The sequence below is a fragment of the Saccopteryx leptura genome, chromosome 1 (genome assembly GCF_036850995.1).
Source record: "Saccopteryx leptura isolate mSacLep1 chromosome 1, mSacLep1_pri_phased_curated, whole genome shotgun sequence".
NCBI classification, from domain to species: Eukaryota; Metazoa; Chordata; class Mammalia; order Chiroptera; family Emballonuridae; genus Saccopteryx; species Saccopteryx leptura.
Window position 1 is genome coordinate 386,749,873 of NC_089503.1, and position 21,471 is coordinate 386,771,343.

Consider the following 21,471-nt stretch of genomic DNA (forward strand, 5'->3'; position numbering starts at 1 on the left):
AACTCAGACCCCACCCTTCCCTACCTGAGCGCCTCCTCCTCCACATCACAGCTCCCACCACAGCTCCAGTGACCACAGCTCCAAGGAGGACCAGGACAGCAACAATGACCACAGTGGGGATGGTGGCCTGAGGAGGCTCTGGGAAGGGAAGGGAAGGTGAGGGCCCTGACCCCCAGGCCGCAGCCCCGACCCTGCTGAAGTCCTCCAGAGGCCCCTGCTCCCTGAGAAGAGGCTCTGTGCCCACGTCCCCTCCTCACCCCATCTCAGGGTCAGGGGCTCGGGCAGCCCCTCGTGCTGCACATGGCACGTGTAGCTCTGCTCCTCTCCAGGGGGCACCGCCAAGGCCGCCCACTTCTGGAAGCTCCCGTCCCCCGCAGGCCTGGTCTCCACAAGCTCCATGTCCTGGGTCAGGTCCTGTCCGTCACGCTGCCAGGTCAGGGTGATCTCCGCAGGGTAGAAGTCCAGGGCCCAGCACCTCAGGGTGACCTCACGGTCAGAGATGGGGTGGTGGGTCACGTGTGTCTTTGGGGGGGTCTGAGGAGATGAGGGGGAATTCAGGAACTTTGCATCTGTCATGGGCCACTCCAGCAGCACTCCTGTGACCATCCTGAGTGGACAGGACAGCTGGGGTCGGGGAGGGAGCACAAAACCCAGACACCAGCCAAAACGTAGGAGCCTGGGATGATCTCCTAATGTCTGGAAAGTTCTAGAGTCAGAGTGACACAGCCCAGGGTAGGAGGCAGTTTTCTGAGGGGATAAAGAGGGTTTCTGGTTCTAACCTGTGTGGAGGCCAAATGACTCAGAAAAGCCGGGTCAGACCTCAGACACACTGGGTGGGGGTCAGAGAACAAGGCCTGAGGGAGAAGGTCCCCATGGCCACTGCCAGGGTCAAGAGGAACCACTGATGGGTTATTTCAGGGTTGGTCTCCCCTCCATCCCAGAGAGACTGCACCTAATTGTCCCCGAGAGAAGGAGGAGTCATCCTCTGGTCCCCAATCTGAAAACCCAGGCGACTCAATGTCCCGATCCAAAGGAGAGTGTTCTGACCCGGGTCCATTTCCTGTCTCCGTGTAGGAGCCGCAGCCCGAGGGGAGAGGAGGGAGCCCCGCGGCCCCGGTACCTGCGCGCTGCAGCGTCTCCTTCCCCTTTTCCAGGTAAAGGCGGAGCCACTCCACGCACTCCCCCTCCAGGTAGATCCTGAAGCGCTCAGCCTCACCGCCCTCCTCCCACTTGCGCCGGGTGATCTGAGCCGCCGCGTCGGCCGCGGTCCAGGAGCGCAGGTCCTCGTTCAGGGCGATGTAGTCGGTACCGTCGTAGGCGAACTGACTGTACCCGCGGAGGAGGCGCCCGTCCAGGTCTATTTCGCAGCCGTACATCCCCTGGAGGGTGTGAGACCCTGACCCCGCCCCGCGGTCAGCCCCGCCCACTCGGCCCCGCCCCCCGTCCCGACAGCGGGGATTAAAATAAAATCAAAAACGAAACCGGGTCATAGTCCCCGCAGGCTTCTCCAGGGTGCGGTGGTGGGGGGGGGGGGGGGTCCCGGGTGGAGCTCGGACCCGGACACTCGGGCGACCCCGGCCCGTCCGTGGGGATGGGGTCGTGACCGGGACCCGCCCGCGTGGCTCACCGTCCTCGCTCTGGTTGTAGTAGCCGCGCAGGGTGTTCAGACTCACTCGGAAAGTCTGTGCGTCCCTCTTGAAGCTCCGCATCTGCTCGTCCCAATACTGTTGGCACGGCTGCTCCACCCACGGCTGCTCCACCCACGGCTGCTCCACCCACGGTGCCCGTGGCTCCATCCTCAGGCTCCCGGCGTCGCTGTCTAACCTCACGAACTCCGTGTCGTCCACGTAGCCCACAGTGATGTACCGGGGCTCCCGACGGCCGGGTCGGGACACGACGGTGTTGAAATAGCTCAGGGAGTGAAGACCTGGGGACGGGGAGGGGCTGAGAAAAGTTATCAACGGCCTTGTGCGGGCCCCGAGCCTGGGAAACGGAAAGGGGTGGGAACAGAGCAGGAGTCGGGACCAGGGCGGTGGAGAGGCGCCCTCCCCTCAGAGGCCGTTCTCTCCTGACCGCACTCACACGCCCAGGTCGGGGTCAGAACCAGGACCCCCGAGAGCAGCAGGAGGGTTGGGGACCCCATGACCCGAATACTCAGAGTCTGCCGACAATCTGAGTCCCGCGCGTCCGCTGAGACATTATAACCAGGGACCTTGGGTAAGGTGATTGGTTTCTCTAAAAACTGGAAACCCAATGGGAGTGATATCTGGGGACTCATCATGAGTATCCGGAAAGAGGGATCCGAACAGGCTGTGAGAGGGAGAAGTGACCCCTGGCAGATGTGGACTCCCAGACACTCACTTTCTCCTCCAGACTCCACCCTCGCGAGGCTGAGACCCCGAGAGCCAGGCCTGGGGACCCGGGACTGTGTCCTGACCCCTCCTCCTGCACGGAAAGCTCTTTGTCACCCTGTTTTCCTGAGACCTGACCCAGGGGCTGTGTGGGGACATTAGGGAGAGACCCCAGGCTGGGCCCCGCCCTTTCCTCCTCTTCTGTTCCTGGAATCCTTACCCTTAAAATGGACTCCCTGCCTCCCACCCCTTATCTCTCCCCCTGGACTCTTCTAGAAGAAAACTCACCCCAGGGAACTTGATATCAGAGAGTGAGCTCGCCCTGGGAATGGAGGTGGAGGGACAGAGTTTCTCTTAACCCTGGAGGAGCTGTGTCTGAAAACAGGGGATGGAGATCCTCAGAGACCAGTCTCCCTGTAGTCTGTGAACCCCAGTGGGGAGCACAGTCTTGGGAACCCTGAACATCAGGAAGCTGATCTGTAAAGAAGTGATTTTGGCCCCTTGGTACAGAAATGTGTCTAACCAGCACTGCAGTCAGACTCACAGAGCTCCTGAATTCTACTTCCCACACAGTGTGTCTGTGACTCCGGATTTTTACATTGTGAAATGATCTTCATTCAGTAGCCCTGAGTTTGTCTGTGAGTCCCCCACGTCCTCAGTACAGAGAAGCCCAGGGAAGCCCTGTGTCACTGTGCATTTCAACAGGAGCATGTACATCCTCGAAGTTACAAGTGCTCAGTGCTGTCATCCAAATGATGGAGAGAGAGAAGGGAGGTTGGCTGGAGGCGTCTAGACCCAGGGCAGAGTAAGGAAAGTTCACAGAGGGTGTCAGGGAGCCTGGAGCCTAAGTCAGCCTTCAGAGGGGCAATGGTCCTGCCTCAGTTTCCCTGCTGTTTTCAATTTTTGACCAGAAGGAGCCTGTGAGAAGCGAGGTCCCAGAACAAATGGGGCAGCAGATTTGAGAGCACAACAGTGGGGCCATCGGTCAGTTATGCTCCCTCAGGCTGAGGTCTGGTTGTGCATTCTCACGCTGCCATGTGACCTACTGGTGGAAAAAATGACAAGAGAGGAAAAGGGAAGAACTGCTGGGCCAGCACCTTTAAATAGACGAGAAGGGATGAGGCCTCGAGCACCAGTAGAGGGACAGCTCTGGCTGGGAGTGTGGACAGCTGACCTGTGGTAATGTCACCAAGTACACAGTGTCAGAAATCTGTAATAATCATCTTCTAATGTGTTCAGTTTCCTCAGTGAAGCAGGAAACAAGATCACTGGCAGTAATGAGATGGGGAAGGAGGGTGGGTGTTTGAGCAGAGGATGGGGGAGACTGAGGGGGCTGTGCAGGGACAGGATGATTGTGGGCAGCAGTGTGGACCCCCTTGTGGTCTGGGTCATGATGTTAATGTGACAGCATCCACGTGTCTGTGTTGTCTCCAGCCTCCTGTAGCTGCACGGGGCAGGTGCAGGGAGGGCAGAGGTAGAATTTCCTGGCTGTGTAGTTTTCCAAGCAAGGGTGACAAGGGAGGGATAGAAATGCTGTCTCATGGAATTGAAGATGAGTGAGGAGGGAGGAGAGGACATTGAGGGGTGAGGGACGGTGACTAGATGGTAGGATAATAACCTGGATCCCAGTGAGCACAAAGGATTGTGGGAGGTGATGTAGCACAGGGTGGACTCAGGCCTGGGAAACAGGCACATTTGTGATGAATGGTTTGCTGACATTACATTACACATGTGATCAAATAATCGCACCTGTGTTTCCAGAGCTGAGGCCGCCCTGCGGGGTGAGTAGGGAGATGGAGGGCAGAGCGTGGGAAGCATGGCGTGGAGACTGTGGGAGGGCTGGGTTATTGGCAATGACAAGTCTAGGGGATGACAAGGGAGGGGGACCAGGAAGAGCAGAAGGTCATGGAGGAGAGGAGCTCAGGGAAGTGAGGAGCCAGGGACTGAGCATCCTCTGTTGTGTGTTTTGTCCCTGCTGTAAAGTGACCACAAACTGAGTGACTTTAAACAGAAGCCCTTTATTATCTCACGGTTGTGCAGGTTACACCTTTTATATGTCCTCACTGGACTAGGAACAAGGGGTCAGCATGTCTCTACTGCTCACTGGGGCTCTGGAGGAATCCGCTGCCAAAATCGTTCACTTGGTTATCTGACCAAAGAGTCTTGCAGATGTGAGACTGAGTCCCTGTTTCCTTGCTAGTTGTCGGGTGGAGCCACCCTGAGCTCCCAGAGGATGTCTTCAGTCCTGGAACGTGGCCCCCACAGCACACACAATCCTTCCCCCAGTGGGACCTCTCTGCCTCCCCTCACCCTCATCTCTCCTGCAGCATCTCTGACTCCAGCCAGAGAAACCTCTCTGCTTTTAGGTTTATGTGACATGATTGGGCCCAGCCAGGTGATCCAGGATGGTCTCCCAGTCCTAAGGTCCTTAACCTTCATTACATCACCAAGTCCCTTTCCCATGTAAGGAAGCCTGTCCACAGGCTGCAAGGATTCAGGCTGGACACCTTTGGGGACCACTGTTCATCCTTCCTTATCTGATTATGCTGAAATTACCGAGGTCAAGGAGGTGGCACTCTGGAGAGGGTGACAGTGATTGAGGAGCTAAAAGAAATGAGTCAATGGCTTGGGGGTCCCCAGGGATTACCTACAATGACGGGAGTGGGGGCTTTGATCTGATGATAGATTAGGGGATGTTAGGGAGGAGAGAGGGGAAAAGTCAAAGCAGTGAGGAGAAGGACCCCACCCACCTCCAGGCCCAGGGCACAAGGTCTGTGGGAGGGGAGACACCCCCATGGCAGGACTTCAGAGGGAGCCGTGTCCTCAGGGAGACCCAGGTCCCTGTCACAGCTGCAGGTGCAGGAACACCCTGGAAGGACTGTGCGGATTTGGCTGATCATGGGCTGAGACCTCCGGGGGACACAGTGGGAAGGTTTCAGGAGCTGGGGAGGGGGTGTGAGGGGCGACAGAGTAGGGGTGCATGGAGCCTGTGGAGATGAGCGTGCAGGATGTTTGGGGGACCAGGGGTGACTGAGACAGACAGGGGAAAGGAGAGATCGAGGTTAGTTCTGATAGATTCAAGACAGATGGTGGTGAGTGTGAGAGAGGGAGGTGGGAGGGGCAGGGGTCTGGGGCTCTCACTTGGGCTCTGTCGGTGGGGATGAGGAGGTTTGGGGTGGTCAGTGTTAGTTCCAGTGTGTGGACTCTTTCTTGACCCCCTGATTGTGGGGTGGAGTGTGGAAGGAGAAGGATATGCAGGAGTTCACTCCTGAGGGAGGGGACTGTGCCCACAGGAGGTCTCAGTGTGACACCTGTTGTTGGAGATGTGACTTCTGGGGCATCAGGTGTGACCCTGACACAAGGGTCCCTTCTGTCCTGATGAGAAGATGGAAGGCCCAGGGGGCTGTGCTTTTAGCCTGTAGCCCCATGTGCATGTCCACACTGTGGACGGTTATGTAGACATGGAATGTTTTCCCAAATAAGAGATGGTTTCATTTCAAAAGCTGAGTTTAAAAAACCTGAGAAATAGGAAGTGAAGGAAATTTTTCTGTTTCTCAGTTTTCCGTGGTATTAACATCAAGGGGACAGAGAGAGGGGTGGCCAGGAGGGGTGGACACTCAGAGACGGCACAAGGCCCTGAGCGCTCCTCTTCTCCACGTGAGAGGCTCTGGGGGGATGACACAGAGGACCTTGTGTGACTTTGACACTTTATACTGTTATGGAATCACAGTTGTTTTCTTTAGTGTAATAATATTATTTGAAGAAAAATGTTATTTTTTAAGAGATGAATGTTGGAATGTTTAGGGGTGAATTTCATGATATTAGCAGGTTATTTTCAAATATTTTAACAAAAATTAAAGAAATACATTACATAAAGAAAATATAGCAAAATGTTGAAGTGATTAAATCTAGTTGTTTGAAAATATTAAAGTGAATAAATTAAATTCTTTCAAACTTTAGGTCTGTCTGAAATATACCACAGTAACTTGGAGAAAGAATTTTAAATAATGATGCATAATAACGTGGGAAACAGTCACAACATGGTGTGGAATGAAAATTAGGCTTTAAGCATCTGTGTGAGGATGTCAGTGTGTGTGTATCTGAGTGTGTGAGTGTGTACGTGTGTGTTAGCATATCACTGTGTGTGACCATATGTCTGTGTATGTGAGAGATGTCCATATGTGTCTGTGTCTGAGTTTGTCTGTATGTGTCTGTGTGTATGAGCATGTCAGTGTGTCTGAGTGCATTTGTGTGTGTGTCAGTGTGTGTGTGTCTCTGTATGAGCGTGGCAGTGTGGTGCACACTCAGGGTGTTGGTGTGCAGCCGTGAGTGTGGCAGTCTGAGTGTACTCATTCATTCATTGAACACAACAACAACGGGACATTTCAGGGCAGTGGAAATGCAGCTGTGGACATCACATCCCTGTCCCTGTCCTCACAGAGCTTACAGTCTCAGGAAGGGACAGACAGTAAACAAATAGATACAGTGTAAAGTGTGCTAGTGACCTGGGTGTGAACAAAAGCTGAGTACCCTGGGGATAGGGAGGCTGAGGTGACCCGGGGCAGGGCAGGGAGGACCTGGGGAGACTGTCAGGGAGGGAGGTGCTGCCTGGTGACAGGTTCTCAGGCCAGGGACAAAGCAGGGGCTCCAAGGTGTGAGCACCTTGGACTCCTGTACCAGAAGAACACCAGAGAACAGGGTCCAGGCCCCTCACACGGCCACCGCTGTGTCCCCTGGGCCCGGACTGGAAAGGGTCTTGCAAATGTAACACATTTTGCAAAGGTCACTGCAGACTTTCCAGAAGTTGAAACGGGACGTGTCCCTCCCTGCACAGCCCCGGGCTCCCAGGTGTCCCGCCAGGGATGAGCGCGTGACCGTTTTCCGTGTGTCCTTCCTGAGAGAATCTCACACAAGTGCTGTTACTGTTGCACATGGAGAAGGAGCGGTGTAAACACAGAGCAGAAGAAACGTCTCTTTCCAGTTTCCCGGGAGTCGTGTCGTCATCACGGGGCTGGAGAGCGGGGTTGCAGTGGGCAGGGGGCTCCTCGGAGACGGCGCAGGGCCCGGAGCACTGCTCCCCCTCAGTCCCTGCCCGTCCCTGACCCTGACACCTGCGGAGCCCAGGACGCTCGGAAGCCTTTTCTCCCCAAGGGAACCCAGCCTCAGGTCAGCTGCCCCTGATCCACTGCGGCCCAGACCCTCCCAGCGCGCAGTCAGCGTCCAGGGGGGCGCCCCCGTGTGGTCACAGCGCTGAGGTCGGAAGACCAGCTCCTTTTTCTGCTGCTTAGCGGGGGCTCCCTCTTCTCCCAGCACAGGACAGGGCCTTGAATGCAGAGGGGACCCCGTCCTGTGTCAGGCCAACAGATATATGAAAAGATGCTAATCTTCACTAGCTCTGAGAGAAAAGCAAATCAAAACTACAATGAGATACCACCCCACACCTGTTAGATTGGCTGTTGTCAACAAGACAGGTAACAAGTGTGGGAGAGGCTGTGGAGAAGAAGGAACCCTCACTCCCTGCTGGTGGGAATGTAGACTGGTACAGCCAGTATGGAAGAAAGGATGGTGGTTCCTCAGGAAATTAAGAGTTGAACTGCCATATGACCCAACAATTCCTGTACTGGGTATATCAACTCAGAAAAACTCAAAAAATTGGTACACACACACACACACACACACACACACACACACACACACACAAACCCATGTTAATCACAGCATTATTCACAGTGGTCAAGATATAGAAACAACCAAAGTGTCCCTTGACAGAGGACTGGATAAAGAAGATGTGGTCCATATATACACTGGAACACCACTCAGCCATGAGAAATGATGACACATTGCCATTTAGGACAACATGGCTGGACCCTGAGCATATTACACTGAGTGAAATAAGTAAGTCAGAAAAAGCTAAGAACTGGGTGATTTCACACACAGGTGTTACATGAAACGGAGCCTCATGGAGATAGAGAAAAGTGAAGTGGTTTCCAGGGGAAGAAGGTGGTGGGGAGTGGGTGGAGGGAGGAGACTAAAGAGGAACAAATACTCAGTAATGGAAAATGATCTGACTCTGGGTGATGGATACACAACATAATCAACAGTTCAAACACCATAGAAAATTTTTACCTGAAACCCATGTTCTCTTATTGATCAATGCGACCCCATTAAATTTGATTTTCTAAATAAAATATTAAAAAAGAGTCTTTGTGTTTCACCTTTTTCACTTTTATTGTGACGTGTCTTGGTGTCAGCTTCCTTGGGCTCATCCTGTTTGGGAGTCTCTGTTGTTCTTGGACGTCTGTGTCTGTTTCCTTCCCCAAGTTACGGAAGTTTTCAGTCATTATTTCCTAATACAGGTTTTCAATGCCTTGCTTTCTCTCTTCTTCTGGTTCCCCTATGATGCTGATGTTGTTACACTCGATGTCCCAGAGGTCCCTTAAACTCTCCTCGATCTTTGGAGATATGTATACATATATTTGGTTTTCTTGTGTTCCAAGAGGGTGTTTTCTGTACCATGTCTTTCAAATTGCTGATTCAATTATCTGCTTCATCTGATCTGCTGTTGACTCCATCTACCGTGTTCTTCGCTTTGACTGGATTCTCTAAGTGGTTACTGTGACCCTTCTGTCCTTCTCCTCTCTGGTTGAAGTCCTCACTGAGCTCCGTGAGCCCCTCACACCAGTGCTGTGGATTCTCCTCTAGTGGACGCTGGTCTCCATTCTGTTCAGTTCTGTTTCTGCACCTTTGTTTGCTTCATCATTTGGCTCCTGTTTCTTCGTTTCCACATCTTAGCTGCCTCTCTGCGTATGCTTTCATGTATTAGATGAATCTGCTCTGATTCCCAGTCTTCACATGGTTCTCCAGGGTGATTGTTCTGTAATTCAGCTGTGATTTTGATGTGGTCATGGGAGGAGGCCAGCACACTGTCCACTTGCTCTGCCATCTTGACCAGAATCCCGATGTGGCAATTTAAATAAGGTGATCAGACTGGGTCCCACTGAGGTGACAATTGAGCAGACTTGAGAAACTGAGCCATGCAGATATTTGATGGAATGACATTCCTGGATCGCCCTCTGCACGTACCCAGGACTTTGCACGGGGCAGGTGATAAAACCGCAGTGGGCACAGAGGTGGGCACACACGGGCAGACTTCTGCAGGATCACTGGGGCCCATGGTCTCTCCTTCCTGCCCTGGGTGTTAGAAGCCCTGGAGCTGGGGGTGGGGGCACTGCTGTGTGGAGGAAGACCAGGAGAGGAGGGAGGAAGTAAAGATGGGGAGTGGATGTGGGAAGCCCCCATTGTCTCTGCTGTCACTCTCCTGAGTCCAGGGTTTCCCAGGTTGTGGTAACTGAAGTGGTTGGTGTGGGAAGTCACACTGTGGGAGGCTGAGCATTGGTCTCACCACCTGCCAACAGCAGGCTGACCTGGCTGCGGGCAGGAAGCTGCTGACTGTGGACTCAGGACTGAGGGGGACGGAACCTGGGGGCAGAGACACATCAGTGACGGACAGATCTTGGTCTCTAAACAGCATTCCAAAATAAAAGGAACCAGGGCTCCTTAGAAAATGGCTGATTTTAGGGCTAAGACAGAAGAAAATACAAGATGAGCCTGGAACATCTTGCAATGCCAGGGAGGGGTGTACACCACATGTGCAGCATGTCAAGGGACGTCAGATCAACCTGAAAGAGCGGCTGTGAGCACAGCGGGGACAGTGTGAGCACACGTGACACGGGTGAGGGAGTGTAGCCCACATACAAAGCAGGGACGCATGAGTGCATGCTCCTGTGAGTGACTGAGACTTCAGTGAGGGAGCAGGGACAAGTCTTCCTTAGATTTCCAAGTTCCACATGAAGAGAATCCCCTTCCAGCAGGTGGAGCTTAATTCCTCCCCTTGAATGTGGGCTGGACTTGGTGACCTGCTTCCAAAATATAGAGCATAAGAAGTGAAAAGTGACTAACTGTAACTCACAACAACCAACCGTTGAACAACCGGGTTTGAGCTGTGCCGGTCCACTTACACACGGAGTTATTTTAATAAATACACACAGTGTTGTAAATGTATTTTCTCTTCATTATGACTTTATTACCAACATTTTCTTTACTCTAGCTATTTTATTGTATGATTATAGTATATAATGGTATATAACATATAAACTACATTACGGTTAAGGAGTCTGGTCTACCAGTAGTTAAGTTTTCAGCAAGTCAAAAGTTATACTCAGATTTTCTACCGAGCAGAGTGAATGGTGACCCTACCACCCATATTGCTCAAAGATCAACTGTAATTACATGGAGAAACTCTGTAGAAATAACTGTAATCATGTGGAAAAGTGATGTTAATATCAGCATCCCCTGACATGATGTGATGAGGAAGACACTTGTCCTTATGGAATTCCTCCCCAAACCCACATCCCAACCTAATCATGACAAAACATCAAACAAACCTACAGTGAGAGACATTCTGCTAATTATCTGCTTGGAATCCTTCAAATGTTTCAAGGTCATGAAAACGGGAAAATAATTCATCAGCAGAGGAGACTAAGGAGACACAACCACTCAATGCATTAGGTTTTCCAGATTTAATCCATGACAGAAAAAGAATGTTACTGGAAAAAGTGGTGACATTCAAATAAAGTCTGTAGCTCAGCTGATACTAGAGTTTAAGTTAAATTGCTGAGTTCCTTAGTCTCAGCATGACTCTGTTACATGTTAACATCAAGGGAAGCTGAGTGATGGGCACACAGCAGCTCTGTTTTCTACCTTTACAACTCCTGTGTAAATTAAACACTACTCAAAAATAATTTGCAAAAGTGAAATGAAATGTACAATCCAAAGAGAACTATATTTATAAAAGAAATTTAATCACTTTCTGACCAGGCAGTGGGGCAGTGGATGGAGCATCAAGCTGGGATTCGGAGGACCCAGGTTCAGAACCGTGATGTTGCTGGCTTGAGCGTGGGATCATAGACATGACCCCATGGTCGCTGGCTTGAAGTTCAAAGTCGCTGGCTTGAGCAAGGGGTCACTCTCTCTGCTGCAGCCCCCCCCTCATCACAGCACATATGAGAAATCAAACACTGAGCAGGTAATGTGCTGCAACAAAGAATTGATGCTTATTGTCTTTCCCTCTTCCTGTCTGTCTGTCCTTACCTGTCCCTCTCTCTGACCCTCTGTCTCTGTCAAAAAAAATAATAAAAAGAAGGAAAGAAAGAAAAAAAAAGAAAAATTGAATCACTAATGAGTAACATTCTAAAACAGAACGCACCCAGCCCCAGTGGGTTCACTGGTGAATTCCACCAAACAATCGGGGGAGAAATTATACCAATTGTCTGCAGTTTCCTTCAGAAGGTATCCCCCTCCCACTTCATTCTGTGAGGGCAGCATTGTCCTAATACCAACACCAGACACACATTACAGGAAAACCACAGACTGACATCTGTCATCAACACAGGCATAAACATCCTCAACAAAATATCAGCACATCAAGCCCACAGTGTATACGGAGAACTGTCCATCACAGCCACGTGGGATCTATCCCAGGTGTGCAAGGCTAGTTCAACGTTTGAACAAGAATTAATGCAGCCATTTTCAACCATTTCCATCTCATAGCACACATGAACTAATTACTAAAATTTCGGAGTACAACAAAAAGTATATTTTTTGCCAATTTGACCAAAAATACATATAATTTTGATTCAGTGACACTGGATGGATTTCTATTGTTGTGTTGACTGTTGTCATTTTTTAACTTGACAATTTAGGGGAAAAGAGATCAGTGCCCCTGAAAAAATAGTCAGTAATTGCATCTTTTAAATTTCTTGTGTCACACCTATTGAAAAAACTGCTCTCGAGATCAAAAGATATATACAGACAAATGAAAATGAAAATACGACATATCAGAATCTCTGGGATGCAGCAAAAGCAGTAATAAGAGGAAAGTTCATATCACTTCAGGCCTATATGAACAAACAAGAGAGAGCCGAAGTAAGCCACTTAACTTCACACCTTAAGGAGCTAGAAAAAGAAGAACAAAGACAACCCAAAACCAGCCGAAGAAAGGAGATAATAAAAATCAGAGCAGAAATAAATGAAATAGAGAACAGAAAAACTATAGAAAAAATCAATAAAACAAGGAGCTGGTTCTTTGAAAAGATCAACAAAATTGACAAACCCTTGGCAAGACTCACTAAGGAAAAAAGACGCAGGACTCAAATAAATAAAATCCAAAATGAAAGAGGAGAAATCACCACAGACATCATAGATATACAAAGAATTATTGTAGAATACTATGAAAAACTATATGCCACCAAATACAACAATCTAGAAGAAATGGATAAATTCCTAGAACAATACAACCTTCCTAAACTGAGTCATGAAGAAGCAGAAAACCTAAACAGACCAATCAGCAGGGAGGAAATAGAAAAAACTATTAAAAACCTCCCCAAAAATAAAAGTCCAGGCCCAGACGGTTATACTAGTGAATTCTATCAAACATTCAAAGAAGACTTGGTTCCTATTCTACTCAAAGTCTTCCAAAAAATTGAAGAAGAAGCAATACTTCCAAACACATTTTATGAGGCCAACATAACCCTCATACCAAAACCAGGCAAGGATGGCACAAAGAAAGAAAACTACAGACCAATATCTCTAATGAATACAGATGCTAAAATACTAAACAAAATACTGGCAAACCGAATACAACAACATATTAAAAAAATAATACATCATGATCAAGTGGGATTCATCCCAGAATCTCAAGGATGGTTCAACATACGCAAAACGGTTAACGTAATACACCATATCAACAAAACAAAGAACAAAAACCACATGATCTTATCAATAGACGCAGAAAAGGCTTTCGATAAAATACAACACAATTTTATGTTTAAGACTCTCAACAAAATGGGTATAGAAGGAAAATATCTCAACATGATAAAGGCCATATATGATAAACCATCAGCCAACATCATATTAAATGGCGTAAAACTGAGGACTTTCCACCTTAAATCAGGAACAAGACAAGGTTGTCCACTCTCTCCACTCTTATTTAACGTGGTGCTAGAAGTTCTGGCCAGAGCAATCAGACAAGACAAAGAAATAAAAGGCATCCACATCGGAAAAGAAGAAGTAAAGGTATCACTTTTTGCTGATGATATGATCCTATACATCGAAAACCCAAAGGACTCCACAAAAAGATTACTCGAAACAATAAACCAATACAGTAAGGTCGCAGGATACAAAATCAACATACAAAAGTCCATAGCCTTTCTATATGCCAACAATGAAATATTAGAAAACGAACTCAAAAAAATAATCCCCTTCACGATTGCAACAAAAAAAAATAAAATACCTAGGAATAAACATAACAAAGAATGTAAAGGACCTATATAATGAAAACTACAAGGCATTGCTAAGAGAAATAGAAAAAGACACAATGAGATGGAAAAATATTCCTTGTTCTTGGATAGGAAGAATAAATATAATTAAAATGGCCATATTACCCAAAGTAATATATAAATTTAATGCAATTCCCATCAAAATTCCTATGACATTTTTTAAAGAAATGGAACAAAAAATCATAAGATTTATATGGAACTATAAAAAACCCCGAATAGCTAAAGCAATCCTAAGGAAAAAGAATGAAGCTGGGGGCATTACAATACCTGACTTTAAACTATATTATAGAGCCACAATAATCAAAACTGTATGGTATTGGCAGAAAAACAGACACTCAGACCAATGGAACAGAATAGAAAGCCCAGAAATAAAACCACATATATATGGTCAAATAATCTTTGATAAGGGGGCCAACAACACAAAATGGAGAAAAGAAAGCCTCTTCAACAAATGGTGTTGGGAAAACTGGAAAGCCACATGCAAAAGAATGAAACTCGACTACAGCCTGTCCCCATGTACTAAAATTAATTCAAAATGGATCAAAGACCTAAATATAAGATCTGAAACAATAAAGTACATAGAAGAAGACATAGGTACTCAACTCATGGACCTGGGTTTTAAAGAACATTTTATGAACTTGACTCCAATGGCAAGAGAAGTGAAGGCAAAGATAAATGAATGGGACTACATCAGAATAAAAAGTTTTTGCTCAGCAAGAGAAACTGATATCAAAATAAAGAGACAGCCAACTAAATGGGAACTGATATTTTCAAACAATAGCTCAGATAAGGGCCTAATATCCAAAATTTACAAAGAACTCATAAAACTCAACAACAAACAAACAAACAATCCAATAAAAAAATGGGAAGAAGACATGAACAGACACTTCTCCCAGGAAGAAATACAAATGGCCAACAGATATATGAAAAGATGCTCAGCTTCATTAGTTATTAGAGAAATGCAAATCAAAACTACAATGAGATACCACCTCACCCCTGTTAGATTAGCTATTATCAACAAGACGGGCAATAGCAAATGTTGGAGAGGCTGTGGAGAAAAAGGAACCCTCATACACTGTTGGTGGGACTGTAAAGTAGTACAACCATTATGGAGGAAAGTATGGTGGTTCCTCAAAAAACTGCAAATAGAACTACCTTATGACCCAGCAATCCCTCTACTGGGTATATACCCCAAAACCTCAGAATCATTGATACGTAAAGACACATGTAGCCCCATGTTCATTGCAGCACTGTTCACAGTGGCCAAGACATGGAAACAACCAAAAAGCCCTTCAATAGAAGACTGGATAAAGAAGATGTGGCACATATACACTATGGAATACTACTCAGCCATAAGAAATGATGACATCAGATCATTTACAGCAAAATGGTGGGATCTTGATAACATTATACGGAGTGAAATAAGTAAATCAGAAAAAAACAAGAACTACATGATTCCATACATTGGTGGAACATAAAAACGAGACTAAGAGACATGGACAAGAGAGTGGTGGTTACCAGGGGTGGGGGGAGGGAGGACGCAGGAGGGAGGGAGGGAGAGTTAGGGGGAGGGGGAGGGGCACAGAGAAAACTAGACAGAGGATGACGGAGGACAATCTGACTCTGGGTGAGGGGTATGCAACATAATTTAATGACAAAATAACCTAGACATATTTTATTTGAATATATGTACCCTGAATTATTAATGTCATCCCATTAACATCAATAAAAATTTATTTAAAAAAAAAAAAAAAAAAAAAAAAAAAAAAAAAAAAAAAAAAAAAAAGAAAAAACTGCTCTCTACCTTATGCCAAACGAACAGTTAGACCAAAATGTCCCCTCTCTTCACCTTCACAATAATTTGCCTCAGAACACAACACCCGCCGTCAGTGTGGATGGTAGGAGCAGGGCCGCCTGTGAGAAGGGGAGCTGTGTGTGTGGCTGTGAGCCTTTCTAACCAGAGGCACACCTGTCCCACCCTGTGTCCCTAAGACAGGGGGCTGGGCGGCCAGATGGATGCAGACCTAGAGGACAAGTCTGTCTCTTCTATGTGTTGATGCATTTTTAAACACTAAGCTTTTTAGTTTTGGTCCAGGACTCTTTATTATTGTATGAAAAGAACAGGATTTACACTTATTATATTACATTTCTAATTTCTAATATTCTGACCTGGATATGATTTCTAAATGGTAATGAAAACAGCATGCTCCTAATAAGTTACACGCTGAATCAGTGCTGTGTGAATACGGGTTGGACAGCCCAGAATCATGGTCTGCTCGTTCTCGAATAACCGAGAACAACCGTCCCCGAGCTCCCTGGGTGAAGGCAGAAAACATGCCCACGGGGCAGCCCAGCGACACACAGCAGGTTCCGGGAGGCCCTGTCCAAGGGGCCCCCTCCCCAGTAGCTGGGAGACCCCCGTTTCCTTCTTGTCTATGAATAAACCACAGTGAGCTTCTTCATTGAGTCCCAGCGTTTACCAAAATCCTCAGAAACAAAAGGCAACACAGAGACGACTGGGTGCACAGTCTTAGGAGAAGCAGATGAGGACACTGAGTTTTGTTGTCCTTGGAGTTAAAGGGAAGGGAGCTGGGGTGGAGGACCCATGAGAGAACTGCGGGCAGGAACAGAGAGAAGGACAACAGAAATAGTTCCTGGCGAATCCTGGCACCAGGATCCTCCGGGGAAGCTGGGTCTGTCTCAGAACCACCGTCTGGGATGGAAGAAACGCAGAGAAACCCTTGTTCCAACACACACACGGTTTTCGGGTCAGATCAGGAGCCTGTGGAGGAACAAGAAACACTTAGTCTAATTGCGAACTCTTGTTCCTCCAAGTATACGGGGAAAAAAAATCGTGATGAGAGACAGCGTCCACCTGATGAGAACGGGGTCCCCAGGCCTCCCTCACAGGGCACAGCGTCTGCCTGTCCCCTCCCCCACCCCCGGGGGCAGAGGGTGAGAGCCAGCTCAGGCCTGAGGCTCTTCCCAGCAGGTGCCCGGGAGTCACAGCACAAGGAAACAGCTTCGTCCCTCTGCCACCCACCCACTCAGGAAGAACAAGGCTGGAGTAGTCCCTGTTTCTCAAAATCCTCACGGAACGGAAAGGAAAGGAGGAAAGAGGATGTATTCAGCCACTAAAAGCACCTCAGACAGTGACATAAACTTCTCCATCCTGGAGTCCTGTCACTGGGACCTCGGTCGGGAGCAGTGTGAAGACTAGTCCAGCACTGAGTGACCCTGCACGAGCACGAGTCCCTGGAGACCCCGTGTGACTGGCTGGGATAAGGGTCCCCCTGGGGACTCCCCCTCCCACAGGCCATCTTGTCTCCCCCTGTCTGATTTCAGGGGCCTCCGGCTGTCTGGGGCATTGCTGTCCCGTGTCTGTTCCTTATGTGAGACAGGGGAGTGGTCAGGAGATGGACACACCTCGCCCCCCTCCCAGGCATCCTGACGGTCCTTGCTCCGCAGACGCAGGAAGGTCTCGCTGCAGGAAGCAGAGCCCCAGCTCAGAGCCTGAGATGCGGCCGGCACCTTGCTCCACGCAGAACAGACCCAGGGTCAGGCTCCCGTCCGCCTGCTGCAGAAGCTCAGGGACAGTGACTCTGCACCTGATGTAAAACTCCAGCACGGGGACAGTGAGGGACACAGGCCTCGGACAGGAGTGCGTTTAGAAAGGGCCCCGCGTTCTGGACCAAGGCTGTGACCTCACACAGCGCGTCCTGGCTTGGGCCCGTCCTGGCAGATGGACATTTAATCCAGGGTCTCGTCCCGGTCGGGACGCCCCTCTTTATGCTGGACGCCTGGCAGTGGGGGCAGGAGGGTGACAATAGACGCCCGTGTGCACGGGTGTGTGTTCCGGTTTCACATCTGAAAATCCTGGGGTTGCCTTGCTCCCCGACCCAGAGTAGGAACCCCTCCACACACACAAACACACTCCTACTTCTTCCCCCCCCCCCCCCCCGTGGATCTCCCACGGCACAGGACAACACCGCATCCCTGAGACCTTACAGGGCTGGAGCTAACTCCTTCTCTCAGCAGAAAGCACTTCCTCGCGGGTCTAGACGCAGGGCAGGGAAACAGGTCAGGGGTGAAACCCCTCCACACACTCTTGCCTCTTGCCAGGAGCCTGTCTTGGTCTCTGTCGCCCCCTGGCGCCCACTCCCGCCCCATCTTCTAGGGTCATCAATGCACAGATTACCGCCTGCTGGTCCTGGGGGCACAGAGAATGTTGTCCTTCAGAAATTAAGATCACTCAGTCTCCTCTGCAGAGCTCTCAGGCCTGAGCCACGTGGACGGAGGCTCCACAACAGTGGGCGGAGCAGTGAGACCCCAGGATGGATCTCACTGGAAGCGTCCCCACCACTGGGACATGCTGAAGAAGGGACTGAGGTGAGAGCGCCCGCCTTTCTTCAGTGTGGGGGCAGCTGGGTGGTCATTCAGCCTCCAGCAAAGGGCAGGTGCCCAGTGTTCCTAGAGCCACCTCTGGTCCCCCGCTGAACCCACCTGCACAAACCAAATGACACGTTCAGTGTGAGCAGGACACACTCACATTAAGCCCAATCACTGCCATCCACAGGGACTCTTGTTAATAAGACAATCGAGTTGGTCAGTAGCTGGAGCAGAGGACACACCTCGGGGAGCCCTGAGCAGCCCCCCAAACTCCGTGGGCCTCGTGGCCCTCATACCCCTGGAGGAGGCCACCGCTGCCCAGCCCGGCCCTGTCCCCATCGCCTCACCCCAACCACTGGACACCCCCACCCACAGCCCTGCAGGTACCAGGCCAGGCACCACAGGGAGCAGTGGGGAGCGGTGATGTCACATGAGTGGCACCTGCCTGAGGGGAGGGGACAGGAAGGTCATCACAAGGAAGGTTCTGGGGAAAGTGAAATGGTTCAGTGTAAAGAACGGAGATGGTCTCATCAGCAGGAATGCCACCAAGGAAGATGCATCTGCACAGCAGACTGCCCTGAAGGACAGTGACCCCGGGGAGCTCCACCACAGGGTAGGAGACGGACAGACTGGGGGGCTCTATGCTGGTGAAGGTAAAGGGTGCGGAGACCTCACCTGTCACAACCCTCCACACACACACAGCGTCCAGCGCAAGGCAGGAAATGTGCAGCAGACCGGACCCAGTACAGACACTGTCCACGTGGCCCGAGTCCTCCGCTCCGTCACCTGCAGAATGATCAGAATGGTGGGCAGGGGAAAAGCATGAGACACCAGAGAATGGGCTGAAGGCCAGGCCCAACAGCACCGACCCTCCCGCAGGTGAGGGTTCCCACCTACCCCATGCGGCACCCGGTGGGCGTGGACCCCAGTACTCAGACCTGGTGCAGGGAGAGGGGATGCGGGGCGCTGACAACCACGGGGCAGGAGAGCAGGGGGACCAGTGAGCAGAGTGGGTATCGGGGCTATGGCCACGTTTCCGCAGGGCCCCCCCCCCCTCGCCACAGAGGCTGCAAAGGCCGGCGACACCAAAGACAAAGAAAATCAAGGAGAGGAGACCCAAGGTCAGCAGCCACCTCCACGTCGGTGCCGGGGCGACTTCAATGACCGACACAGATGCCCAGAAAACCCTAAACCACAAGGCAGCAGGGAGACAGAAGCAGCCCGTCCACCAGCTGAGAGCTCCCTGCTCTGGGGCCGAGCAGGGCGGGCTGAGGTGAGTGCGGGCTGACCTTCTCTGCCTCATCGGGTCAGGTCAGCAGCAAGAAGACATGGACACGGAGTCCCAGCAACAAGAAAGGAGCAGAGGATTGGAGCTGAAGACCTGAGGGCTGGCTTTTTTGTCCACCCGCCAGATAACTAGAACCACCTGCATCGTCTATCGCAGCAGGGTGCTTTTGTCATTGTTTGTTTTTACCTAAAGCCCTCTCTTTTTGTTCATGATGACGTGCTTTAAAAAAAAAAGAAAAGAAAAGAAAGAGCCTGGTTTTGGTCAGTACAACCTTTAAAAGTTCATAAATTGTTTTCATATTTGGTCAAGCTGAGATTTTAAGAACCTTCATTTTACTTTTAATAAAAATATACAACTTGATTTTTTCTAGAAAGTCAACAAACTGCAAGGCACCTGTTCCTAGCGGTCCTTAAATAGATACTGATAATTTTTTTAAAAGACGTCTCCTAATTTTCCCGAAAATTACCTCCCGGACTTGCACCTGAGGGGTTTGGATTCCAGGCAGGAGGTGGTTTGGGGTGTAGACCTTGCTGACCCAGAGGGGGCCCTGAAGATGGGGGTCCCACAGGCGGAAGACCAAGGGCAGCTCTGAGGAGCAGATGAGTCCTGATGGGAGAGGACAGACGGGCAGAGCTAAAGCCACCTCAGGTTACCACACAGAAGTGTTTGGAATGAATTTCCAAGCCTTTAGAAAATTAATACAAAATAGGCATAACATAAAAATTTACCACTTTTTTTTTTACCATTTACTAAGTTCACTTACCCAGTAATCAGTCACCCCCATCCCCACTGCCCCGTCCATTGGAGTCACTGATCTGCTTTCTGTCTCCCTTTGCCTCTTCTGGATATTTGATGTAAATGGAGTCAGACCACATGGAGCTTTTGTGTCTGGCTTCTTTCACTATCACAAGTGTCTTCAAGGTTCATTGCACCACTGTAGTATCAATGAGTACTTCATTATTTAAATGTTCACATCATATTCCATTTTATGGTTACACCACCATTTCTTTATCCATTCATCAGCTGATGGACATCTGTGCATCATATTGTCTTTTAAATCATGTAGGGAAAATAGCTACCAATAAAAAAGCGACAGTACTGGCTTCTATGTTTAGCTGTGCAGTTCCATGTACTGTTCTTAGTTCTTCATCTAATTTGAAATCACTTCTTAGTGTCCTTTTGTTTCAGCGTAAAGGGATCCTTCCAGCATTACAGGTAGGTGAGATGAACTCCTCAGCTTTTGTTCACCTGGGAATGTCTTCATTACTCCTTTATTTCTTTTTTACATTTACTTTTTAATTTTTCTGTTAGAGTAAACACACAGTATTATAATAGTGTGAGGTTGTAGTGTGTTCACTCTCATGGTCACGGAGGATTTTATTATGTGAACAGACCACACACCATGTCTTTTGCAACTTATGAGCATTTGTTATAACCAGGTTTACAAATTGTGCAGCTCTGAATAAGTTCTTCACACTATCTGTCACACATTTGTGTGTATGTCTACTGGGTATACAACTAGGAGTGGACATGCTGGGCCCCAAAGCGAGCCTATGTCTGGCTGTAGTAACTTCTACCAAAGTATTTCTCAAAGTATTTGAATCAACTGACTCTCAAACTTGCAGTACATGAGAGATTGAATTAGTCCTAATCCTTGCCAACAATTTACTTGGTCTAAGGTTTTCATTGTAGCCATTCTGGGAGGGGTGCAGCAATAGCACATATGACTTAATTTGAATTTCCCCTCTGACCAAAAATTGTGATCAATTTTTATAATTTTTTTGGCCATGTGAATATCCTCAATTAAATGCTGGACTGGACTAATTGTTAGTGACCAAATGGGTTTCTAGTAATGTGCCAGCCTTTAGAACAATAGTTTTATCTCTTTGTGGGAATAAAATGTATGATGCTTTGGGAATCTGGCTTACCCCTTCCTCATCTGGTGGACTTCCTGGGGCAGTCATAGTTTTTCACTTTGAGTGTTGGCCTCAATCAAACCTAAGCAGTGGGTGTGCCGGCGTCTATTAACTGCTATGCTACTTTTTCT

The 21,471-nt window shown here is 49.0% G+C and overlaps 1 protein-coding gene across 1 annotated transcript in view; it reads right to left on the reverse strand.

The window, feature by feature from the left end:
* Nucleotides 1-370: 370 nt before the first annotated feature.
* LOC136387726 (class I histocompatibility antigen, Gogo-C*0203 alpha chain-like) overlaps nucleotides 371-21,471 on the reverse strand; it is a 29,216-nt gene continuing 8,115 nt past the window's right edge. Inside the window, exons 3-4 of the mRNA XM_066359696.1 lie at nucleotides 1,121-1,396; nucleotides 371-534 (exon numbers count right to left, since the gene is read on the reverse strand). Coding sequence (XP_066215793.1) covers nucleotides 494-534; nucleotides 1,121-1,396 — 317 coding nt within the window. The 3' untranslated portion in view covers nucleotides 371-493. The remainder of the gene's footprint in view (nucleotides 535-1,120; nucleotides 1,397-21,471) is intronic.